This window comes from Strigops habroptila, chromosome 4, assembly GCF_004027225.2.
Source record: "Strigops habroptila isolate Jane chromosome 4, bStrHab1.2.pri, whole genome shotgun sequence".
In the NCBI taxonomy this organism is placed as follows: Eukaryota; Metazoa; Chordata; class Aves; order Psittaciformes; family Psittacidae; genus Strigops; species Strigops habroptila.
Genome location: NC_046358.1, coordinates 76062496 through 76089761, shown reverse-complemented (window position 1 = coordinate 76089761; position 27266 = coordinate 76062496). Strand labels below are relative to the sequence as shown.

The window sequence follows — 27266 nt, the reverse complement described above, 5'->3', positions numbered from 1 at the left end:
TTTTGTCAGGTTTATAGGGCATTAAAATAAACACAAGGAAAGAAACAGGTTCACAATATAAAATCTCCAGTATTAACTCCAGTTTTGTTGGTATATTTTTTTTACCAAATCCTCTATAGGGTATACAAAAACAGCAGAGTAAGTAAGACCCTTTAAGTATCAGTTCAGGAAGAAAACAGTCTTGCCTGGAGTACATTTCATCTGCTTTAACATCATCATTTAAACAGTCTGCATTAAGAACCAAAAAGCCAGAGTAATACAGAATCAAATTGTTGGGACATTGAAACAATCTTTTTTTCTTAGGTGATATTCAGTAATAAACACTTATAAAAACACATTTCTCATAATTAACATAGTTTTTAATATATGGACTGGTGCTATAAGTAGTCTAAAACAGAGGTTCTTCATTGAGCAATTTTCGCTGGGCTTTTTATGCCACTGATAAAAATCTGTAGAGAGGCATAAAATTCATGACCAGCAAATATCCCCATGGATAAACCTCTTTACAGCAGCCATTTTTCTTAGAACACTATTACACCATCATCAGTAGGTTGTTGCTCAAGCGTACAATCTACTACCAGAGGAAATGTCTCAGGAAACTGGTGACATGTTTGTGTTCCAGTTCCCGATTGTCTGCAAAGATGACCAAGGGAACTGGAATGGTTTCAGGTAGGTAGTTGATGGCAATGTTAGTCAACTGATTGGTGTACTCATTCCTCCACTTAGTGTGCTTCACTTCTTGTAACTTGCACAAACAAGTCATTATTTTCCTGTTGCAGAATAATTAGTACTGCTGCACATTCAGATTTATTTTGTTTTACATTTAATTATTGTTACATATACCAAGGCTTTCAGTTCAAGGACATACAAGGTCTTAATTTATAGAATTATAATTTATGTTTTTATAAGTTACATCATGGCTATGCACTTAAGCCACATCTACACTACAAACTTTGGCCAACAATCAGGGAAACTAGATGTGATCCTCACCAGTACCACACTGCACACAGACTGCCAGAAATGCCATTATACTGGGGGGAACAAAAACCCCAAATCCCTCCTTCGTGCGGAAACACACTCACAGTTTTGCTGGTTTGAGCTACATCCACACCAGGACCCAGGAATACTCTGCCAGTACCACAGTGTAGCACAGTTACATGGGCAGTGCTCTTGGGGTTCCTGCAGCTTCAATCCAACATCTATTTCCTTTCTTTGTTTTTCCTCTCCTTCCTTTCGGCTGTAGTGGTTGCACAGCTCCTTTATTTATTTTTTTTTTTTTCATCTTCAAAGCAGCACACCACACATTTTCACAAAAGGAAGTATTCAAAGTGGTCATTTAAAAAAAAGTTTATTACATCAGTGAATCAGCAAATAGTATTTATTTCAAACAAAGCCACATTATCTTTTTTTTTTCCTTTCATCTAGATTTAGCTGTACTCAATAGTAGTACAAATGGGACTATAAAATGTAGAATGGAGATGAAATGAAAAAGTTGAGATGTAATCTGAGGACTATTTAAATATCATGTACTTTCAGCTCTTTTACCCTAACTGCAGCCAATTTGTGTAATTTATGCCTTACATTTTCATTTGTTATAGAATGCAAATATTTTATATCCAAATAAGAACCTCCTACAGGTTAGCAATCTCTTCAATTGTATACTGTAGATTCTGTTAAGGAACTCAAAATAATTTAGCCTCCCTTTACAGACACAGTGACATTAACTGGATTTATGGAAATGGTAACTGAATGGGATGGGATGAGTAACGGAAATGGTCAGATTTTCTATCTGCTGGTATTTCAGCCCACCACATAATAATAAATACTCAGTCCAGCCTCACAATAATGAAATTTTAGAATCCCTCATTAAGTTTGCTCAAAAGTGGAAAAATTCTACTGGAGCATCATGTTGCCTTGAGATGCATTTCAATGCTTAAAAAAAAAAAAAAAAACCACGGAGTTTTAAAAGGTGTAACAATTTGGGAATCTAACACTAAGTATTCTCCAGAAATGGTCTTTGCAACTTTCAAATCCATGAGCTTACTCCAAGGAAGCAGTCAGATATGTGGAAATCTTAAATCAATCCAGAATATGAACAAGACAGTAAGTTTCCTTGGCATTTAATTTCTTCATTAGTTTAAGAGCCAAGGAACTGTGGGGTTTGTTCATCTGGTAGGGAAAAAAAAAAAGTTACTTTTAAACTCTGATTTATCAAAAAAATAAAAGCCCAGAGATTTGCAGACATAATAAAATTTATTTAAATTCCATGCATTACGGTAGCTACAAGTGTAGTCATATGAAACTGAAGGACAATAACTTCTTCTGTCCATACAATGTAGCTGTAAGTGAAATGAATGGGAGTTCCACAGTTACAAAGAAACAAACAAAACAAAAAAAAAAACCAAAACCCAAAAGGTAAATCGGGTTCAGTTTTGAGTTCTGTGAGTCACTGTATCTGTGAATTCAGATACAGTCACTAGACTGTAAATTTTTGGGGGAGGAGATGGGCTTGCCACAATTGTACAACTGAAAATGTTTCGTTTGAGACATCCTGAAGTAGCTCTGAAGATACCTTTAAATACTTACTACTAATACTCTGGGAAATGAAAAAAAAAACCCCAAACCCCAAAAGATCCATTAACCTTCATCCTAATTGTTAGAATCAGGACAGCAATTGTAGACAGTCCACTTTCAAAGTGCAGCTAAATAGGATTTTATTATGCAGCTCCTTCAAGTTGCACTGAGTAAGCTTTATTTTGAACCAGTTTTGCTTTAATTTCTCAAGAAAAACTTCACTGGTCCTCAGAAGCTTACATTGCTTTTTGATATGCAAAAATTTACAGACTGTGCTTGATTCTGACCCTCCCATATTTCAGTATGTGCAAACTCTTAGGGATTTAAATAGTCTTTCTCCCTCTCAGTTCAGACTGATCTTTAAAACAGCAAGGATTATCCAGCCCTCTAAATAAAGCCAGGGTGAACTGAGTAATTTATAACTGGCACTTTTTAGTTGGCCCAGTTCTCCCACAAAATGAAGCTCTTATAAATACTAATAGGCACTATTGCCACAGACTCTCTTATTTTTGCAAGTTTCACTGATTTACTGATTGTTAGCATTTCTGCAGTTAGGAATTTAATAATGTTGATTTTTAATAAAGACACAGTACATAGTTCTAACCTTCGAAATTGACTTAACTGTGTCTAGTAATGATGTTAAGTCAACCTAAATTTGCTGAAGATATTAACAAACGTAAAGCTGATGAAGGTGCCACATTTGCATGAATAGTTTTAAGTTTAAGAATGCGTTCAACAAAGGGAAGGGGCAAATCTAATTCTTTTAGTACAAACTTGGTTGAGTGCCCAATTGCCTCATTTAAAACTGTGTGTGTGGGGAGGCTGAGGAGTTTAGAAAAGTCCAAGTAACCAAAGATCTAGGTTACTGGGAAGTTAAAAAGCTAATGCAACTGCGTTACATCCGGATAAAAAACATTATTCAAAAGCAATTCAAATACCGAAAAAGATTTCAAATTGAATAGTTTATTAACATGGTAGTCATCTTTGTAACATGTGCACACACACTCGCACACTCTGAATGATCTGCCTGGAAAAAGAGGTCTTAATATATATGCTGGGGGAAATTAAACATTAAAAATCCTTTAGATTTTCATAATTATAGGCAATTATGTCCACATCACTTACAAAGCTATTGCCGAATCTTTCCAAGGAAACAGAATTTGGGAGAAAAAAAAAATTCTTTTTTGGGAAAATTCAACAGTGGCATAGCAGAGCTCTCAATATGAGAAAGCTGACATAATGTGGACCTTTGCTGTGAAATTTGTCTTTGCAAAATATGGGGGGAAGTTTATCAATGGGCAGAAAATAAGAAGGCGGTGTGAAGTAGGCTTTTGCAGAGTCGATTTTCCTCACAGTATTGTGCGGGGTCTTTGAGAAAAATGCTTAGTCCTTCTCTGGAACCAGTTTCAGAACTTTTCCAATTGCAATGGTCTTACCTAAACCAAGGAGACAAACACTGGAGTTACATATATTATGAAAAGAATGTAAAAGTCTCTACGAACATGAAAACTTTCCTCGAAAATACAGGCTCTTGAGAGTATTACAAATAATACAGAGAATAAATTGTTGTACTGTAGAATGAACGCACCAGTGTGTTTTATAAGGAAAATAAAATCTTAAAAATAGTAAACCTGCTATTCTCACAGTAAAGAATAAAACGTGGATTGTGGAAAGCTTGCTCTGTATTCTTCCAAGGGGAAGGCAAGGCAGAATCATTCTACCAGATCTGTGCACTGCTTTTAAAAAGAATTTATTTTAAATGTGTCCCACAAGTGTACAAGTTTTACCAGGTTAAAGCCCAACATACAACCCCCCTTATCTTTTCTAACTTTAAATAGAGAAACTATGGTATTCATATTGTAGGTGGACATTCCAGGATGCATTAACAATGCTGGCAATTCTTTTGTTTCACAGTGCACATTTCTGTACATTATTCCTCTAAAATAAAACACACTTTTTGTTACTAGCAAGAACTCTGCACAATGACAACAATTTGCTTAGATTTACTTTTCCATTGTTACCAGATAGTGATTTTCACTACATACCAGCATTTTAATACCTCATTGCCATGTGTGATTTCCTATTTCACATAACTATTTCTGCAGCAGCTAGTAACTGTCAATCAGTCTTACCCTCATCCCTTAAGGTAAAGCGACCCATCTGAGGGAAGTCTTTGAATGTCTCAAGGCAGATAGTTCCTGCTGTCCTTAAACGGGCAATGCATACTTGATCTTGTTTCACAAAACGGGGCCGTGTCTTACTTTTTTCTCCTGTTTTTTTGTCTACCAAGCAGATTAAGGCCTGTATAAGAGAAAAACAAATTAAAAAAACCCCAAAACTAAAATAAAGGTTATTTTTTCTTTGTGAACAAAACTGAAGTGGCTTAAGGAAGAAAATACTTATAAATAAATAAGTATTGAAATTCCTGAATCCCAAAATTCTACAAGGTTTCCTGGAGAAGATAAAAATACCACATCTAACATTTACTGCATAAGGGAGTCAGTAATGACCTGTCACACTCTTCAGAAGGCTTATGCTAACATTTCTATTATGTTAACACTTAATTATGCTAACATTGCAGCCATTTCTGGTTGTGTTATAGTACTGAGCAAAGATTCTATTCAAGGCTGGAGCTTTGTTGCATTAGTTGCTCTACAGCTGTACGACATGACAGAACTCCTCACCCCAACAAGGGGATTGTCTATATTAACATCACAACTTGAAAGGACACTTACTGTTATCTCAACTTCTTCAATACAGGTGTGGATGTGCAGCACAGCATTATAACCTGGGCAGATAATGGATTTGTGCTCAATTATCACTATCTGTAAAACAATTAAAAATAAGTGCATTTTTCCTCAATTATTAAAGAGAATAACCAAACACAGAACTATATCAAAATGTACAGCTGAACAATACACACACGACAATTTTTTTTTGAAAGAAACCAAATTTATGAGCGACTAAGTTGTTTATAATATGAAAGTATAAAACTGAAGAGTTGGCCTGACAAGATCTTGCTTTCACAGTTATAGGTATCTAAAACTTCATTGACAAGTTACATTCAAAACAAATACACAAATGATATTTTAGAACCTCAAATTCATGATGTCAGACTGCCAGGTATATATGTTACTTGCAATTTAGAGATATGACAGTGAGTAAGAAATCTGTACTGAAACTTCAAACTACTGAAGTTTTGGGGTTTTTTTGTTTCACCAAATCTAAACATTTTAATGCTTTTCACCCATCTATACCACAATTAAATGTTAGTTATTCTACCTGGGCATCAAACGTGCGTCCAGAATGACACAGATTGTTGAGATCACAGAGAATAAATCCTGGAAGGATCTCTTCCTCTTCAATTCCTTTCAGTCTGATCTTTAGATTTTCACCTGGGGCTACTGAATCAGTTTCTACATCATCAGAAAGGATTCCAAGAACTTCCACGTTGTGCTTAAAGAAAGCAAAAGTGCATTTTTCTATTTTGAATCTTTTTAGTCTGGTACAACATCATTTTAACACAACAGGATTTCAATAAATAATTCCAGTACTGTTTAAATTCGTTATATTTGGTTATGTGAGCTTCAGAACACTTAAAATATTTGAATTAAGAGTTAGTAATATTTAAAATAGCATATTTAAAATAATTTAATTTACATTTTAATATAATTCTACGGTATACATTCGATGGAAAGCAAATTTCAAAAACATCCACTATTTCTCAAAGTGAAATGAGTTTAAAACTTATAAAGAGATGGGAGATACAATGATGCATATTATCTAAGAAGAATGCAAAAGCCACATTGTTGTATAGACTTGTTACATGCAAAATGTAACAGTCTGAATATAACATAATCCAGGAAATCCCTGAATCTCAAAATTCTACAAAGTTTCCTGGAGAAGATAAAAATACCAAATGCGTATTAATGAACGCTCTGCAAGCAAACACCAAAATGTATTTCCTCACGTTCCTCTAAGTTGTAACCTTCTTCTGATTTTTGTACCTTCACACAGTACTAGTTACCAACAGAAAATAAATATTGGAAAGGCAGATAAGTTAAAGGAGTTGTTTCAGAAAGCTCTATTGTTCTGGCTACCTGAAGTTTTTCCATTCTCACTAGCTGCCAAAGTAATGAGAAAAAAAATGTGTGTCATCAAAAGCACTGGCTGTTTGCTGAGAATTCTGTAACTGCTCAGTTACAGCCATTTACAGTTTATGCATTTCTCCTAATCAACCCCAAAATCACATGGGTGTCAGATGCATGTCAAGCAGTTTTATAAAAAGCCACTGTCTGCAAAATTACCTTAAAACCTGAAAAGCAGAACCTCCAACTGTCTAAGCTTAGTTTTAACTTTCAGCAGCTCTTGAGGAGAGTGACATGGAAGTCAGTCTAATTAGCATATTTTGTTTAGGAAATACCAACTTTCAATAGGATGTAGAGTTCTTGTACATTTGAGTATTGAGACGTTTTCTAGCAAACTACCTCAGCCTACAGAATTAGAAAAGTGTGTCAGCTTAAATCGAGATGACATGGATAGGTAAGAACAACATTTCCAAACCCTTTTTATAGGAAACCAATGGAAGCAAATGCCACCATTAGCCGAGCACACTACTCTCATCCACTGCCTTTCCCCTGTGTTTTCATAACTATGTTTTCACATCTTTCATTTTTAAATTTTCACATTCTTCAGGGCAGCACAATGCTTCTAAATAGTGATCTTACATTATAGAACAGCCACCTACCTGCACAACCAACCTATACTTAAAAAAGTATAGGTTGACTTAAAAAAGGAAAGTTTTGAGCAGTGTTAACCCTAGCAGGAAAAAGGTTTTGTGGGCCAAAAATGCAAAGCACAAATGCAAAGTAAACCACGGTTCAAATAAACTACAATGATTTGTAGCCCAGCAATTGAGTCTACTAAGGAGAGACAAGCTGCATTCTGAATGCTAAGGAACTACACACACACATACCTGGAAATATCACACATGTGAAACATGAAAGCTTAGTTGTGTTCAACTGAGCAACAGGAAATGTTCCGATTTAAAATAATAAATACATTTAAGACTCCAGCTCTTTTCTAGGATAGTAACATTTTTTAATATCAAAATTTAACTATACCTTGTTTGGCATCATCACAAGCTGTTGTCCTTTGCAAATAGAGCCTGACTCCAGCTTCCCGAGGACCACAGTGCCCATATCCTTCACAAAAAAAACCCAAAATAAAAGTTACATAAAAATGGAAAACATTTTCCAAAAGAGTCTGCTCTATTTAACTCTATGTATGATTACTTAACCCTACGAAGTTATTTAGCACTGCTATATTTAATGTTTTGGAAACTGTTCTCATGAAAGATTACGTGTTTGAGGAGTCTCATATAATGCCAAAAATTATTTACTTCCCCTCCATGCCTCTATGATACAGTTGGAAATGTAAATATATCAAACAAAAAAGATACCCTCTAAAAACACACTAAATAGTCCATTTACTGCTTTCTGAAAACAGCCCATTTATACTTGCAATCCCATTAATTTGTACCTTATATTTATCCACAATTGGCAGCCTTATTGGTCCATCAACTGAACGGTTGAAGTTTGGCAAGTTATCCAGGTATGGAATAAACGGTAGTCCACTAAAAGAGCAGAAGGCATATGTTTCAATTTCATGAGCACCCTTCTATTGCAAAACTACTCAGAATGGATAAATGCAGTCCAAAAAAGGAAATTATTTTCCTTCTCATCAGTAAGAACAGTGACCTCTAAGACAGTTAAATCTATCCTAACATCCAATCATTAGTGTCCACTTTACCCTGGCTGACAGGTTGGTTCTCAGGAAATACATGTAGTTTTTAAGTTACATTACAGCATGTTCTACACGAATTGATTATTCCTTTGAGAATCTTGCTAGATGTGCAATATGGTTTGGAAATACAAAGCCATAAGCTAGGTCCAAACATGATTTTCATTAATATCTGCCATGAATGATACTGGAAAACATGACATCCAGTGAAAGACATGGCTTGTCACGAATTATAATACAGCTTCAAGCAAACTTCACATCAAACAATTACTCATTTTAGCAACATGTTGACTGCAGCATCACTGGAAAATTCAAGGGCTAGTATGCCACTCAAACTCACAAAGACAAAGAATACTGTTAATACTATCACAGAGCCTGCTAACTTTAAGCCTTTGCAGTTAGAAACTGCTTCTATTTGGCTCCTTGCACGGCTGTGTTCTTGCTGCTCCAACTGTATTTCCTCAAGCACTTTAGAACAGAGCTACAACACACCATGCTATACTCCTTCCTAGCTGCAAGGCAGCATTTACTTTTATTGAAATACAGCAAATATCCAAGTTGTTCAATTTAAGATACATACATATACCAAGGACAGAATTCTGACTGTTCTTTAAGGTTCGCTCCAGTCAGTCCTGAGCAGGGCATGAAATGAATATCCTTTTTGGGATTGAAGCCAACTTTCTTCAAAAATGGCACCAGTTTCTCTTTACATTCCTCATATCTATTAAAAGTGACAAGCAGATCGAGATAAGTTTCAATTATTTCAGCATGACATAATACTATGCTTTAAAAAAAACAAACCTCACAGTAATTTCATCAGTTATTATGTGAGCAGCAAGCAAACCTAATAACCTTACTGACCTATCTGCATCTTCTCCCCAGTCTTCCAGCACAACTTGGTGTTGTCTATTCTCCCTCGCTCCTCTGCTCCATAATGCATCATCAGTTTTCTCTATATACCTCAATCACGGGGCTGGGTAAGCAGCAGCATATGCTGAGATCCAGGCCAAGCTAGCAGGACAGACCAAGCAGACAGCTACCGAAGTCATGCTGCAGGCTTTCGCTTCAGTGGTGGCTTAGTTTCCTCCGATCTTCTACATAGTTTCCTAAGATTTAATGCTACTTATTTATACTGCTTCTCCTCAGTCAGTTTCAGCTGAATTCAATGATGCCAGAAGGCTGGGGCAGGAGCACAAGTGGGCATGCCTTATTCTCTTAGTGAACCAGGCTGATGATAGAACATTGCACAGTCCTTCACAGCTTTCCACAAAAACTTTCACTATTCTTGACAGCATAGCAAGTTCTCTGACAACTCTTGTTACATGTAGAAGAAAACAGTATCCTGTCATTACACAAGTATCTCCCAGGAAGGGCTAAGTTACACTTTTTAGCATCCAGCTTAAAGGGGTGACTAGATAGATGTGACAGAAGCCATAAAAAGACCTAAGTTTTGTCACTTAGGAAAATGAAAACCCTTTAGTAATGTTTGAGCATTAAGGCAGAAAAGAATAACTTAATCCTTTTTATTAGTTATTTAAATATTATATATTACTTCTAGTTATTTTTACCTGGCCTGTACCATCACAAAATTCTCTCCCTCCTCCCTTCTCAGCCTGTAATCACAAACCACTTTAAATATATGACTTGCTTATTCAGTGCAGCTTATCATAAAGGAAGGCAGCCAAATACTTCAGGGTGGACACATCAGATGAACAGGATACTGCTGTTCTCACCACATCTAAGCTAGGAGTGCAGCAGAAATGTGGCCAAGCAACCAAGAATCTGGCAAACTAAACTACTGATAACAGTCACTTCATTTTTGGTCCAGTATAAAGTTTCCAAGTCAACAACTAAACTATGTTAGAATGCCTGGATTTGTTAGACATGGCTGCATGGAGCCAAACAGTTGAAAGTGAATGTTTTAAAGTAAGTAGTATAGAACTTCAAGCTGAGTTGAGAGGCACTGTGCTTCTGGTTTTCCTGCATTTTTGACAAACTCTGTCTTTAGTCCACCAGTCTACCACTCTTTCAGCAAAAATAGGATGCAAAAAATTACTTAGGACTTACTTTCATATCTTTTGATAAAGATTTTTTTTTAATATTAAACTCACCTTTCATTACTCCAGTTTACAGTTGGATCATCCATTTTATTAATAAGAACTATTAAATGCTTTACACCTGCTGTTTTTGCTAACATGGCATGTTCTCTTGTTTGTCCACCTTTCTCAAATCCAGTTTCAAACTCTCCTTTTCTTGCAGAAATAACCTATTAAAAACACACATTTTAATAAAAGTTCTACAATTCTCTTAATGAAATGATCAACAATGGGTAATCCTGCCTTATTCATACATAACTTTGGGTAGTTAACACTAGTAAAAGCTTTTCAAATGCACTGACTGGTATATCCACAATATTACCCATTAGTTTCTGCACTGATATATATGTATGTGTGTGTGTATATATATATATGTAGGTATATATATATAAAGTCTCATGACACCTGTGGACAATTCTATGAAGCTGTGAAGTTACTCCAAAATCCACTCAACCTGGTAGACTTCAAAGTTGAAAATTCTGCCCACTGTAACCAACCAAAAGAATAAACCTAAAAAAATCAATAGCTTAATTCCACAGTATATCTAACAGAAAAGAATCTGGTTTAGCCTTACCAACACAGCAAGATCAGCTTGAGAAGCCCCACCAATCATATTTGGAACAAAGCTCTTATGTCCAGGAGCATCTAGAATAGTGAAGTGTTTCTTCTCAGTTTCAAAATAGGCACGACCCACTTCTACTGTTTTACCTTTGTCTCGTTCTTCTTGGTTTGTGTCTAAGGCCCATGAAAGGTACCTAAAAAAAGCAAAAAACCCCACAAACATTCTATTTTTGTATTATTTTTTACTAAATTTATGTATGACAATTTGCTCATCATAAGATGCTTTTTCTGCTCAACTATTTTAACCACCTCATCATTACTGAACTTAAGCACTTCCAAGATCAACAGTGACTTTTTGTTCAGTGTTTTGTGTATATATAGTGAGCTGTAGTGCCCAGTGCCAGCTCCCCTCACATACAAGACCTTTAATGATGACACAGAGGTATGTCATACTTTCTGTTGTGTATCAAGACATATTTTAAAGAACAAAAATAGCATCCAAGGAGGCATTTCCTGCAACTCACTCTCTAAAAGAGGAGGGGGAGAAGAAATCTCTTTTTCCAGCTGTCCAGGGTTTTTAGGGGAAGGAACCTGAAATATTTATTACTATTGTCATCTCCCAAGAGGGGGATGATGCTTGTCACCTTTCCTATCCCCCACCGTACATAATACAATTAAGGGGTGAGCACTGCCCTGAACTGAGTGCTCGATTGCTGCTCTAGCCCAGGGAAGTCTTCAGCTGCTTCTTTTCCAGAGCTCTATGAACCCCTGGTTTCTTCCACCACAGCCCAAAATGGAAAGCTTCCGAAAGGAAGATCCATTTTCCAGGAGCTGTTTGAAGGAGAAAAGGCTGCTGTATGTGCTGTATACACACACACAAAACCAAAACCCAAACGACAGTAACAAAACCCAAAACAAACAAGAGGTCCACAAAAAAGCCAAACATGACAGCAGTATCGTCTTGCCTGGAGGAAGCCTAAGAACTGCAGACACTATCTTTATTCATATAAAAATAAGATGACAGCCAAAACTGTTCACTTGCTCTCTCCTCATGTCTGCCAAACAGACAGCTTTAATCCCTGTCCCTTAGATATCTCTCTGCTGTTTACAGGTAAAAGACATACAGACAGAATAAGCCCAGGACTTCCCAAGGAAAGTGTCTGCCTTGTATCTGTTTTTACCAACTAAGTTTACCAAAGCATCGGAGCAGCAAAACCTGTTCCAACGTGAATCGCACTATTTCGTACAGTTTTAGTTAAAGAAGTACTGGAGGAAAACAAGATATTCCCCACACACACACACTCAAAACTCATTCCAGCAAGAAGACAGCGCTACAGGGACAGACTGAAAAAACAGTTTCCCATTTTCATCCCAGTGCAACGAGGAAAGTACACTATTACCTTCGGAAAGGTCTTACCATGTTTCTCTGTTTTTTTCTTTAGCTTCTCTTTCATATTTTTCAAGTGTTCTTTTGTCAACCATTCCTGTCAAATACCTAAGAAGGGGAACAGAGGAAGGTGCAATTTTATATAAAGTAGAATTGCAATTCCAAACCGTTAAATACTTGTACAATCCCTACAGATTATTTTGAAAAACTGGAACAGCCTGATGCAAGTAGCAGTGGAACTTTCTCTCCACAAAAACCACATCATTATCTGATATGTAAAAATTACACCAGTACCACTTTAGCAAAAGTATGAGGAAAGTTTTTTTAAGCCTAACTGTAAAATGTTCTACATAGACAAGTTTTGAAAAGGAACTATATCTGTTAAGTCCATTTCTGAGACTAATCCAATGTTTCAAAATAAAGTAAAAATTGTGACAAGAATTTTTCACACACAAATATTTTTCATTCTCTTTAGATAGAGCAAGGAAACTGATATTTTAAGAGAGATCTTTCAGTTATGAAAAGTAGTGAGTAGTGTACAGTTTTATTATATTAAAACTTTCATATTTTTCCCTCAGATATTTCTACTTGATCTTCTAATAACAGTAATCTACTTAGTTTAAGTATGATAAGAATAAATAAAGAGTTAATAACAAAGTTGGTAGAAGCACCCAATTCCCTCCCACCCTTACAACAAAGGGATGTTCTGCAAAAATGAAAGACCACATAAAGCTTTAGGAACATAACCCACTCGTAGGAGTGTTAAGAACAGGCATCTCTTCATACAAGGATAATACGCAAACCCATCAGATACTAAATGCTAATTTGCTGTAGTATGAACTACGAGGTTAAATGTAGCATCACAATTCCAACATTCCAGTTTGGTCAAAACAAAACAAGATGAAAATACCAAGACAAACACCTCCCACTTTTGCTGAGAACATTATTTTAAAATCATAGCAATACTTTGCATCAGCAGGAGAGAATTTATTCTTCATGCACAACTTGCCATTTCTGGGCTTTTTAGAAACTGTTAGATAGAGGTGCATTTATTTACTTTTGTCTCAAAAATATTACAGACTCTGGATACTGTTTCTAAAATAGACTTAAAGATTAACTATTATAATTTCACATTTTGAAATCGAATTATGCCTGACAGCATTAGCACCAGGGAATAAGGATATTCAGGGGTTTTTTACATCTTCACGAAAAAGGCAAAGTTCAACAAAGGGTATAAAGCAGTTTCAAACAGCATTTTAAAATAATGAAGAAAAACAGAGTCATGTTCTAAGAAAGGGAGTCAGGGTTTTTTTAATTTAATAATGTATGCCTTTGCACAGTTGTTTCCATTAAGTAAGTGAAACGCCTGTAGTGGTTAGATTAGATCTGCCGGAATTAAGAAAGCCCAAGGACAGTAAGTAACTAAGTTGACAGGAAGAGTAACATTTTATTATAAAAATATTAATCTATGCTGATTAAAGCCATAAAGAAAATATCACTCATTTTACTTAATGTATTTTTAATTCACAAGAAAGAACAGCAAATCTTTAAAACTAATGTAAGTTCCCTTACATTATTTGTCCTCCAATAGTTGACTTGCCAGCATCTAAAACAAAAAACATTTAAACAAAATTAAGTCATTCATAATGTAAAAGAAAATCCTAGGGGGAAAAAAACAAACAAACAAATTATAAACAAGGTAATCTAATTTATTTAAAGATATATTTTTTAATTGCAATCTAAGTTTTTTGAGTCACCTCTCGGCTTCCCTTGTTTTCATAGTTATTCACTGTTCATTCAATTACACTGACCTTTGAAAAATCTGTTTTCATACACATAAACTTGGAATTATCCATAACAAATAAAAACCAACCCCAACAAGCAGTGACCCAGCAAAAGTGTGAGTGAAGAGTGTGGGAAGTTCTTGCAAAATCCCTCTCTCTGCTTCCTTTCTCCCTTCCCCTAACTTCTGTAGGCTGCACATCAATACTGGGACATTACCTCTGCCCACTGCCTCTGTATTCTCTCTGACTCCATTCGGAATTACGTGAGGATTAAGTTACAGTACTTTTAAGGTGATATGAGACTATACAAACAAAGATACAGAATTCACTGTAAAACTCATGATTCAATATTTTTTCTGTACTTTTGACATGACTTCAGATTTTTCTTAAGCTTGTTGAAGCTATTCAATTGGCACAATTTGACATTAAAGCTTCTTTTAACTCTGAATTATGTTCATCTACTATGTTCAACTATTTTATATCTCTACAGTTTTTAATATTTTAAACAATAATTTTGGAATTTAATAACAATTAACAAGAACTCTCTGAAAATGTTTAAAACAAGCAGAAAAGGAGCACTGCTTTCCAGTTTTATTCTTTGGATCATAATCACAGATATGTCGCTTAAGCACTCAAGGGAGCAGGTCTTTCAGAAATGACGAACACGGACCCTGCTGTGTCCCAGAGAACACAGGCACTCTATCTTTGGCACTCTGCCCCTGAAAGACCCCCTTTAAGTTTTTTCATTTTTCGAGAGCAGCTTCATTAGAATGAATGCTCCTATTAACCTCAAGACATGGTGAATACATACATCCCTACAAAGAGCAGGATTAATTTCTAATCCTCAGAGTTCTAGGTAATACGCAACACAAAGATCCAATTACTTCACATTCACTTAAAACTTACCTACATGCCCAATGAATACTACATTTACGTGCTCTTTTTTAGGAGCACCTGGCGGCGCTACAACAGATTTCGGTTTTGGGATTTCTTCTTCCTCTTCCATCATTTCCTGAGCACTTTCTTCAGAAGGCCCTGCGTCCCCTGCGGGACCACTTCCTAGTTCTACTTCGCTTGTTTCTTCTTTGTGGTCCCATGACTCTTCTGGGGACATTTCCGTCTCTCCATTTTCCACTAAAAATTAACCAGTTACATATATTGGAATAGATAATGAAATTAAAAGCAATGACTATGGAGAAAAGCCCCTGCCCCAAAGATGCAACCAAAAGACCAACTATCCAGTCTGTTAATGTCTTCCTATATAAAAATGGGCAACTGCTGCTCATTTCTGAAAACAGTATTACCGGGAGCTTTCAAACTAGTTTGTGTGCTGACATCAGCAAACTATGATTCACAGGGATTAAGACACTTCTGTTTTAAAAAGGCAACAATTTTACAAGAGAAAAAAAGAAATCTGAAGATCCCCTTATATCATCATGCTAGTCTGAATCCACAGACACATGCTACTATATGGTTAGAAAGAAAAGGAGAGGGATAATGGTTTAAGTTCCCTCAAAAGCCATACAAATACAAGGAGGAAGATACAATTTCCATGTCACACATAGCAATGGGACTATTTTGTAATATTAAATTAATTTTAAATAAAGCACTGATGCTTTTTCAGCGAAGTAATCCAATTGCACCTGTCAATGCACACGAGTGTTCAGTTACCTCTTTCCTAATCTAAGGATGAAGACACAAGGAAAATTAGTAAGCACCAAAAATACAAAGGCTCGATAAGGTATTCTTCAATTTTGTTTGCAATGCTTCAGCAAAAGCACTCTAGTAGTATTTTATAGTACTATCATACTGAAATGGAACAATTCTCATCTTACCAACAGATTCTGAAATTTCCATGTTAACAGCAGCATTTGAACCTAGGGGGAAGAAAAGGTATAATTAAGGACACATATTTACCATGTATTTGGGCACCTGCCAATGCTATTTAATATACAGATTCAATTTTTTAGATTCTGCTTCATGCAGCTTTATGACCTTCAGTAAACCACGTGGTCTTTATGTGCCTTGCTTGACTGGCTATCAAGCTGTAAACAGCCAGAGATAACCACGCCGCCTTACGACAGTAGTGTGAGGATGCAGAGAATGTTTCATAGAGCTTAAAAAAAAAAAGATTCTTTGCAATATTTTTTTTGAAGTCCTGTTTAATGGAGCTGTGCTGTGTACCACCAGAACACAAACCCAATTACCTTCACAAGAGGCTGTCTGCTCCTCTGGAGAAGTCTCTACAGGTGCACCTACAGAGAAAAAGGTTTAACTTTTAAAATACCCTGATGTAAACAGTGTCCACACTTAGGCATAAAAGACAATCTCCCAACTTTATTGCAAGAAGTGTATTTAAGAACACCACCACCCCCCCAAAACCAATTCTAAGTAAAACCTGCAAGCACAAATACTTCTAAAGAACACTGCCTGAAAGTTGTGAAAATAACACGCCAGTTCTAAAAGCAGTTCCATTTTTTTTTCCCCACAGGGAAAGATACACTTAAAGCAAGTTTTAAAGGAAGCAGTATTTCTATACATAGTATTTTACCTGCCCATCCTTTGGGGGCATGCTGGCTATTTTAAGTGTTAGTATCTAAATGGTGTTTAAAAATGTCAAACCAGTTTCATTGTATCCACAGAAACAATACATGCCTGGTATCACAACTGCATGGAAAGGTTCTACCAGTTTCACCTTACAGAGATACCGACGATGCTACTGTGCCTCCATCTCACATCAGCATTGAGTAGAAAACTGAAACAGCAGAGTAGAAAACTGAAACAACAGGGGCTGGAGTAGCCAAATGTCACCGTTTAACCCAAAGCAAGATCTGAATCATATTCAAAACCATGCTGGTTACTAGCAAAAGAAACAGGCTGGTTTCAAGGGTATCCAAAGAATATTTAAAATCTTTAAAACTCTCAGATACTACTGTAAATATCCTGGAGGTGAACGAAGATACTGGAAGAAAGGAGGTGGAAAAGGAAGGATGGAACAAAGACAAAAAGCAAGGACAGAAGCCAGAGGAAGATACTCCTGTTACCGGTTGGCTCTCCGAGCCAAAGACGTAATTGTTAATGGTTCCCAACAGATGGCTCCCGAGGGACAAAGGGCACAATACTGAGTGCACACACCAAATTAGTCTCATGACCAGCGATTCCATCATATCATAACACAGCACTACAGCATACAACACTATAACCTGAGCCCAAACCCCACGGATGAACATCACCACAGGGAGCACATATGACCGGAACAGCATCACCTAGCGAACCATTCTGAAAATAAATGAGGCACCATTGTGACCAGTGACTACTAAACAAATACAATGGATGCTTATAACAAATTTGGTTTGACATGCTCCAGTCAGGTCTGTTGTTATCACAACCCTTCATGCCACACGTTGGGCACCAGAAAGGACTGTCGTGGTTTAAACCCAGCTGGTAACTCAGCACCATGCAGCCACTTGCTCTCCACTCTTCAGTGGGATGGGGAAGAGAATCAGAAGAATGTAAAACCCGTAGGTTGAGATAAGAACAGTTTAGTAATTAAGTAAAATATAATAAAAAAATAGAAATAAAACCACAATAACAATACTTGTAATAATAGAGAACAACCAAAAAAGAGAAAATACAAGTGATGCACAATACAATTGCTCACCACCCACCGACAGATTCCCAGCCTGTCCTAAGCAGTGATCAATCCCTTCTGGCTAATTCCCTGCCACCAGTTTAAATCCTGAGCAAGATGTGCTGTGGTATGGAATACCCCTTTGGCTAGTTTGGGTCAGGTGTCCTGTCTCTGCTCCCTTCTGGCTTCTTGTGCCCCTCCTCACTGGCAGAGCATGAGAGACTGAAAAGTCCTTGATCAGCGTAAGTGCTACTGAGCAACAACTAAAACACCAGTGTGTTATCAGCATTATTCTCAGACTAAAGCCAAAACACAGCACTGCACCAGCTACTAGGAAGAAAACTAACTCTATTCCAGCTGAAACCAGGACAATATGTAACACATTTCAAGCTCAGCTTGATCCTCATCTGTGAAAATCATTCCAATAGGAATCTTGTCAGATGAGTGGGATTTAAAATGTAGTTTGTACGAAAACAGGTTTTAAAAGTCAGAACATATCTTGAATATCCCAAATCTCAAAGTAACGCCTCAAATTCTTGGATTTACACAAGAAAACAGCAATTACATTTTACATTGCATCCTCCATTCTCTCTCTCTCTCCTCAAACCGTAAGTTAAGAACTGTTGTTGCAACCTTATTATCTGTATTACACGAGGTGAGTGGTTTATCTTTAGTCCTCTTGAACATCAGAGCCCTAGGACATTTTCTGGAATATCTCTGTTGTCAACACCAAAGGGAAAAAATGGATACACATGCTGCATTTATCTACTGGCACACCATCAGTCAAGGGCATTATGTAATTCTGAGTCTTATCTGAATAAGGTAAAAATTTTTCTCTTTATTTTGGTACAAAATTCACTGGAGGTGTATCCACACTCCCAATAAAGAGTCAAAAATTACACAACTTTAAAAATAGGGCAATTAGTCTCTTTAAAACACAGCTAAAGTCCTAAAAGAATCCACACTGCCTATTTCATTAACATGGTGTTCTACTACAGCTGATGAGTTTGTAGCATATTACATCAAGTTTCGCGCTGGCATGCATCTTCGTTGTAGTACAATAACCAAAGCTGCACAGGTAGAACTAATTCAAAGTTACCACTGCACCTCTGAAAATATTGTGTTAAAACAATATAAGACAAGAACATCTTAGCGTTAACAATTTAGAATGCTTGCACAGAAAAAATAAAATATTGCTTTATAATTACATGTATCTTAGAACAAACCAAGATTTTCATACATAGAACAGGTCGAGCTAGCAAACTAGTAATCCATATTAGAAGAATGGTACTTAAAATACAGTATTAAAGTCAAACTCAAGTGCTAAGCAGTAATGACAACTCCCATCTTTACCGCAGTATTTACCAGATCACAGAATAAGCCAAGAGATGTCTCCACACAAGCAGAGACTGCTCAGAGGTTCACTGGTAACCCCTCAGAAGCAGCTGCCTGAGCCACAATGCAAATGCCTTCACGGAATTGATGAGGGGCTGTCATTTGCTGCTATGCATGGCAGCACTCACAGCTCCCAGCCCCCTCTGCTGCTGCACTGATAAGAACCAGTACCAGAACCTGACAACTGAGGTGGACTATGGGGGTTAATGAAACTCCTTCCCACAACAGAGCAGAGAGAGAGATTAAATTAAAAAAGAGAAGAGGCAAATTCAGCTTGAAAGAAATGTCTTAACTGTAAAACTTTAATGACCTGTATAGTGAATTTGTTGATGCCTGTATTGGAGGAACAAGAAGTTCCTTCATAGGAATTCTTGGAAGGCTGAAGAGTGAAGAAATATATGACACCCAGCTCAGGATCCCCATCACCTTTATGTATGTGAGATTTGAATACCCGAGTTCAGTACATATTTGCACAAGATACATAGTCTCAATAGTTTTCATGAATTATATAACAGATGTTTCCCCCCCCCTTCTTTTTAAATGAAAGCTTGAAGAGAATTGCAAAATAAAAAATACATAAGTAAAAATAAAGGTCTGGGTCAAACACATGGAGCATTAGAATCAGAATAAAACCCCGAACAGATTCTTAGTTAAGAAAAAAAAAACCCACCCTTACAAAAAAAAAATTACTTTAAGCACAAGTCCTAAAGCTAAACAAAGTATTTCATATTTAATAGTTTAAAATATACAGAGAGAAAGGGTGTTCAGGAGTTCACTGTAATAAAGGCAGTTGTTTTTAAAGTTAACTTAAACCCCAAATTATTTTCTTCTTGTCTCTGCCCAGCTTCACAGCCTGTGCCCCAGCTTCACCAGTGGACAAAGAGATGGATGCCCAGTTTCTGAAATGCACCAATATAAGAGCAGCTTTAACAGTTTCAATATAACTTTGTAAAATTCACAAAAAAATTAGCCCTTGCTTGGTACTCATAGGATTTTACTACATGTTAGTTTAGTAAAAGACCCACCTTTTTCCTTCCCCAATGAGGACACACCTTAAGTTTATCTTATCTAAACCAGACATGCTTCTTCACAACTAAGTCTAAGAAAGCTTATGAGGATTTTCAGGGAATATAATGAAAAACCCCCTTCTTTAAGGCCAGGTATTTGTGCTCAGTTGATAACTTGATTTTTGAGACACATAGTCAAGACATGAAGCTCTACTTTAGAACAGTTAAGGATTCCACTCTCTAAGAGCTCTCATAACCCAGTAGAAATAGCAGTTAAAACAAACAAAATAAAACCCAACAAACCTAAGCACCCCATAGATTTTCTAGCATAGATTTCATGATCTTAGCATTTACATGTAAATGTAAAATTTACACATAAATTCTCAGACAATTCTAGAGAATGCATTTTCAGTATCGCATCACCTGTCCTAAACTAACTTTTGTACTGAAATTCAGCATCATTTTCACACAGACCTCTTCAAAACACAGTAATAAATTTCACTGATTAAGTTTTGACTGCTTTATTTGTTCATAATAAAACCCCAAAACAATCTTTCTATCTTTGCTTCATACAATCAGCTGCTTCTCTTGCTGTCATCACAAAACAGGAGAGAAATCCCAAAATTCTGAAAGTAGAATTGTAAAACCAGATTGATAATAGAATCCAAGAATTATCCCAAATCCTTTTTGTGTTAATTTTGATACAGCAATCAAGTTTTAAGGTTACATTGTGCTTTCAAATACATTAAATCAGTAGCCCAAACAAACGGTCGGCAGACTGCATGTACACTCCAGGACAGTTCATCAAGTCCACAGCCGGCTCCTATGGTCCACCTTTTACTGGAGTCATACAAAGGCCACAAGAGTGATGAATTATTCTAACAGGAGCAACACAATCCTGGCTGCCTTCCTGGGTTCAGATGTAGACAAAGGACATCTGTGTAACACACTGGCACCTTAACTGCATCACACACGTATATTGTATCTGATCATCCGTCAAGTCGGTGCCAAGAAATACAGCCTTTCTCTGCACTGACTTTTAAAGGAGGCTGTGCAGCTCACCTGCCTAGAGGAGCTGACACAGAACAACACTGCTCTAGACAGTCAAGTGATGACTCGAGATTTTTTTGATAAGAATTTATACCGTATAGTGGTATTCATGACATTGATCTTCTGTCACATAAGCAGTTCATGTTTAGTTATGAAGTATTAACAGTAGCATTACCAACACCCTACTTGTGAGGAAATCACCAGCATATGGCTATTCAAACGTTCATATGAGTAAAACATGTGATGTAATAGCTTCTTGAATGGTGGACTACTAGTTTTAGACAAACAAGCCTTTCTTAGCAAGTTCACATGCAAAGTGAAGTCTCTTGAGGACTGAATTGTTGAAGAGTCTTTAAATACAGTCTACAGAGAATGGTGACCAGTTTTGGGGAATGTGATGATACAGATAATTCATCATCCTACTCTGCAAATTATAGGCTTCAAAACTGAAGCAGAAGATACTGAAACTCCTCCTTTTGATTCTGATGGCAGGAGGAGGGGAGGATGATGTGGAAGTCCCAGCTAGCTACAAAGTCAAGAAAATGAGGGCAAGGAAAACCAGAAAGATAAATGCTATATCCACTTATTTACAGCATTTGAAGGCTGAGGATGTGCAGCTGCTTAAACATAACTATTTCAAAAAGTGACTACTGCAGGCAGGTGAGAATATTTAGGGAGTGAAGCAATCCTAAAGGGCACTGAATCTTAAGCCAGATGTTTGCTTGGCTCGAGACTGTAGGTGCAAGTTGTCAAAACTGTAGTCATTAACAAACATGTTCAGAAATTTACTTGAAGTGGTCAAGAGAGCTGGTAAATGAAGCAGTAGCACTAGTACCACCAAAAGGATAAACACTATCTGTCCTTATACTAACTGCTATGTGTCACACACTTTTTGTTCTTTTTGTACTAACAGTGCTTTGTTCTTACCACAACCACTGCATGCTTCAAATCATTGAACAATTCAGGTTGGAGTTATCTATTTCAGTCTCCTGCTCCAAACATAGTAATCAGTGAATTACTTCTAAAAAGAAGACAATCCAACATAAAATATGGTAAAGCCCATACAAGGAAGCTGTGATCAATTTTACCAAGAATCCTGTGAATATTCCGGAACTATGACAAAAATTGAACCACAAGAATGCAGGCTGACGCTGCAGTTTCAGAAATTTTTCACTCCTCTCATACCTGAGATCCAACCAAAACTTCCACAGTAGAAATCTTATTAATCGGGGAGGGAGTGGGGGAGAGAGTAACTATTCTCTTACACTTCTGACCCATGCCTTGGTACAGAAACAAAAAGCCATCCAAAAGCCACCACAAAAAGCCACCCGAATGTAATTACATTTTATATGCACTTACAAAATTAATAATCCATAGTACAAAAATAAGTCATAGATGCTACCGAACAGTGAAGCTACAAGGTGTAGTTGTGACTAAGAATGTTTAGAGGCCCTAACACAATCTGCTGTCATTTTGACTATCACACCTCACCTTAATTTAGTTGGATTTGCTCATTCAGCAACTATCTACAGTAAGCTTCCCTAGAAGCACAACTTGCTCAGGACACACTCGACATGCTCACTGAAAGGGGCTGTGCTACAGCAATGTCTGTTACAGACAGAAAATCGAGATGTCTCTATTTCATGTGACCAACAGAACCCAACAAGGAAAGATTTCACACAAATGAGTTTGACTTGGACACAATTTGATAAAAGTCAGTCCTCGCAGCTGTAATGTTTAGCATATACTGGTTTTAATCTGTTCCTTAGGTTCAAGATTTAAATAACATATGCTTCTTACATATAATCAAATGATAATTTAATTCCATCCCGAAGCTATCTGCAAGCAGGAATTACATTAGTGGTAAACATTGGTCAGATATTCTCCCTAATAAACAATTTGTAATCAAAATAAAGTACACATAAAACAGAAGTTTCAAACTACTTGGAATGCAGGTCTTGGGACTTCCCCAATTTTAGAAAGTTAACATCTTGTTCCCTAAATGGTTTCTGTGAGCTTTATTTCAGTGGTCTAAACACAAGTGACAGGAATTTTATACCAATTACTAAAAACATGAAGTTTGCATAAAAGGAAAAACTCTTACCCACTACAGCCACACACTGGAGATCAGTGCTGTGGAATTTTTCTATCTGCCATGCTGCTACTACACATTTATCTCAAACTGCAACATCCTTTGAATTACTAAGGAATTAGGATTCAAACAAAACCTCACCTACAGAAAGTTCCAAGAAGAAAAGTGTTACTAGACCTTAACTTTAAGCGACTTAAGTCCTCAAACTGACACCCAGGTTTTTAGATCCTTTCTAAGAATCAAGCTTAGTTTAGATTCTTCTCAGTACAAACCAGAACTTGTACAGACCTCGTTTCAGATGAGAAATAGAAATATTTTTTCCTCACAAGGTAACGAAGAATGAGCGTCACGGAACACCCAATTCCTTGCGGGAGCAAAAGCAAACTGGGTTGCTGAAAAGTAACCTATTCAGCACCATTGTCTAATCACATGTTGTTCTGACTTATTTCCAGAGCAAGCTCCACCTAGTTCTTCTGGCCAGGAAAGTAGTTGTCACTCTATACGAACATCTGCAAGGACAAGACTGTCAATTACTCAATGTAACCAAGTACATCAGACCTGGAAAAGTACAAAGCAAGTACAGTATTCCAGGTAAGAAAGAAATAATCTTTTTTTTTTTTTTTTTTTTTAATCTGCACATTTTTGTTTGCTTAATCTTAGGGACTTCCAGCTAATTATAAAACCTCAAAATTCTAAACTTTGAAGAAGATGCAAAAGCAAGGTGAATTCAGGTAGATTATAGCAGTATGTAGGAAGTGTGCTCAGCAACTAAGATAGAAAGAAAAGCTATCCTGATCATTCCAGATTATTGAGAAGCTTTGAGTAAAGTCTAGTCTCTGGAAAGACAAAGCTCATCACAGGCCTCAGAAGTAGCAAAAGAGTGGAGAAAAGGAGATCATGAAGACATAAATATAATGAGCAGGTGAAGAAATGTAGTTTAAATCCTAAATATACGCATATATATGTAAAACCTTTGGAGAAATCTTACAAAAGTAGCCAGGGAGAAAAAATCAGTTATTCTAGTAACTTTTAAAACCCCAAGAAAGTTTTCAATCATAGTATTGATTACATAGTTATAAATCTCCCTTAGATTCAGGTTCCAATGGCTGAAAACCACATTAGAATGAATTTTTAAGATTATTCAAAGGTGCATCACGGATTCAGCCCAGCCTCAAGCTCTCTCTCTTTACACCTGTGAACCTTAACATATACATTTGTTCTAAATGGAAGCCAAGAGTCTGCCCATGGCTTCTTGAAAGTATATTTTAACACACATCTTGCCTGCATAGCACATGAGCTACAATTTCTGATAAAAATCATAATCTAACATTCACTCTAACACAAAGAAAAAAGGTTAATATTCTGCTATGAAAATTTTAAAGCTTCATATATGAAAGTTACAGATTTCAGCTGTTAACACCTGATAACTTAGGTATTAAGGAGAGACTAATTAATATATTAAATCAGAATGCAGTAAGTAATAAGCCATAATCAACAGGAAATCATGACAAACACAATGTAACAAGTAGTCACTTTAGTGAAATTATATTACTAGAATCAATATGTGAAATACTGGCTTATTTTATATTGTACCGACTGGGATAGAGAAAACTATAGAGGCAAATAGAAAGCTGTTAAACTATTATACTCAACCAGGCCTCAAACTGCTTAGCTGCAGGAGTGACATTAAAATACTACCCCAAAGTTAACTAGCATGTCTGATGTTTGGAAGGACCTTCAGTTTGGAGCTGGAAATTAAAAGTAGCTCTCCTTTAATTTCCCATATGCAAAGTAAATCGAGAATAAACACTGGCTTCGTACACAAAGATCCTTTGAAATGAAAAGCAGGGTAAATTTCAAGTTATTCCACTGACAGAGGCCAGCTGGACAAACCTCCCTGCCCTACTAATCATTTATCAGCACTATATTAGAAAAAAACAACCCCAAAACTACTTGCTGTAATCTTCAAAAACATTTAAGATGTATCTGACCCACTGGCGGCTGAAGCAGTGCTGTTCTCCCCAGCAACACTAAATTTACCACCACCAAAATCTCCAACAACTTCTCCAGCGCTTTAGGAAGGAGAGAACTACATGGTTTGCTCTCGTCATGGGCGACTCTTTGCGACTAAAGGTACCACAGAAACATACGCAGGATCCGTGGACAGCCAGACCACACCAGTTCCTGCTGCTCCTAGAGCACGGTCCCGGTGCCACAGCTTGGCCTCCCGCAGCATAACCCGCAGAGCCCCCCCCACCCCGAGCAGCTGTACCACAGCGCCCTGCAGACCCCCTCCCAAGGCCCCCAACTCTCAGGGCTGCATCAGACACCGCAAACAGTCCCTCACCTTTGCCCCACGGCTCCTCTCCCCGGAGTGCGCTGCCTTACGCCCCTTCCTCCCCTTCCTCCAGACCCCGCTCCTGCGCAGGTCTCCCCTCGGCGGCTCCCCATCCGCACCTCCCCTCGCCCCTCACTGTCGAGACCCTCCCGCTGCCGTTAGCACTCGGGGCCCCAACCGCCGGGCCGGGCCGCTCTCCCACTCCCGGGCCGGTTCACCCGTCGGCCCCCCACGCCCCACTCCAGCGCTGCCGCCCCAGCCGCCCCCCGCCAGCCTGACCCACCCGGTCCCCGGGCCGCCTCCCAGCCCGGCCCGGCTCGCCCGCCCGCCCACCGGAGGCCCTCCGCGCCGCGCACCGGCCCCCCGTGGTCCTTCCACTCCTGCCCTGCGGGGCCCGGCAGCCCTCGCCCCGGGCCCCTCCGCAGCACGGCCCCGCGCCCTTCCAACATGGCCCCCATCCCTCCGCCCTCAGCGCCCACCCGTCCCGGCGCGGCAGCTACCGTGGGGCGGCGGCGGCGGCAGGCCGGGCGGGGGCGAGGGTGGCGGCAGGCCGGGCGCCGGGCCGCCCCTCAGGAAGGACGGCACGAACTCGGCGGCATGGACATTGGGCACGAAGGGCTTGGCGTTGACGTTCAGCTGCCGGCTGAAGGCCGCCCCGAGCAGCTCCTGCTGGGCCTCGGCCTCCGCGGCCGGCGGGGCGGACCCCGGGCCAGCGCCGCTGCCCGGCTCGATGTCCGCCTGATCCCAGCAGTCGGGAGCCGAGTCGCTGCTGCTCCCGCTGCCGCTCCCGTTCGCCTCCATTTTGTGGCTACCCCACAAGCCTCTGCGGCCCCGAAGCGTCTCCCAGCGTCCGGGGCGAGGGCGAAGCCGGCGGCGGCACCGACTCAGCACTCGCTCCGGCGATTCCGCGTGTACTCCACCGCCCCGACGCGAGCGCAGTCTGGCCTCCCGGGGCTCCCGTAGCCCCCTCCCCTCAGCCTCCCCCGACGCCATTTTGGTAGTTTTTAGCTCCCCGGGGCCTCATCCCTCAGCACGGCCGAGGCACGGCGCGAGAACTACGATACCCATCATGCCTTGCGCGAGCGCCCCTTGGCCCACCTCCCCGGAAGAGACGGGAATTGTAGTTCCCTGCCTTTTCTGCGCATGGAGGAACTACAATTCCTGTCAGCCTTCGCGCTCGCCTGTCGCTTCTGCCTCCTCCGCCTCCACTTTCGAGGCGGGGGGAGACGGGACATGTAGTTGGCGCGAACGCCTGAGGCGGGACAAGAACTACCCGTCCCAGCAGGCCGGGCGCCAGCGCTCCTTCAGGGGACGCTTGTGCCGTGCCCCGTAGGTCCCTGGGAAGCGCAGTTCTCGGGGGGGGGGGCTGCTCCCCTTTCCCTCACCCCACGCGAGGAGGGGACGGGCAGCAGCCGCTGGACGCTGCCTTCCGGTAGCGATGAGCCCGTCCCCGGCGCTCCCAGGGTCGCCGGCGGGCGCTGAGGAGGGCGGGCGCCGCGGGGGTGTCACCGAACGGGATTTCCCGCCTCCATAAGCACTCAGCGACTGG

The 27266-nt window shown here is 39.0% G+C and overlaps 1 protein-coding gene across 1 annotated transcript; it reads right to left on the bottom strand.

The window, feature by feature from the left end:
• Positions 1–2914: 2914 nt before the first annotated feature.
• Positions 2915–26678, bottom strand: LOC115607235 (eukaryotic peptide chain release factor GTP-binding subunit ERF3A). The gene is made up of 15 exons (XM_030484311.1): positions 26218–26678; positions 16412–16459; positions 16040–16081; positions 15111–15338; positions 13993–14026; positions 12451–12528; positions 11047–11227; positions 10488–10642; positions 8957–9097; positions 8116–8209; positions 7698–7778; positions 5857–6030; positions 5310–5399; positions 4707–4875; positions 2915–4010 (listed from the first exon to the last, which is right to left on the bottom strand). Exons 1-15 carry the CDS (start codon positions 26516–26518, stop codon positions 3958–3960), a joined length of 1869 nt encoding a protein of 622 aa, XP_030340171.1. The 5' UTR covers positions 26519–26678; the 3' UTR covers positions 2915–3957.
• Between the last annotated feature and the right edge of the window lie 588 nt (positions 26679–27266).

What these genes read in the sequence shown, in the direction of transcription:
- LOC115607235 (XM_030484311.1), bottom strand. Translation starts at nt 26,518, where the DNA reads ATGGAGGCGAACGGGAGCGGCAGCGGGAGCAGCAGCGACTCGGCTCCC. An exon ending in AAGCTGATCTTGCTGTGTTG is followed by an intron (nt 10,643 to 11,046) that starts GTAAGGCTAAAC and finishes TGTTTTTAATAG; the next exon opens with GTTATTTCTGCAAGAAAAGG. An exon ending in CAATTGTGGATAAATATAAG is followed by an intron (nt 7,779 to 8,115) that starts GTACAAATTAAT and finishes TTTTTTGTGAAG; the next exon opens with GATATGGGCACTGTGGTCCT.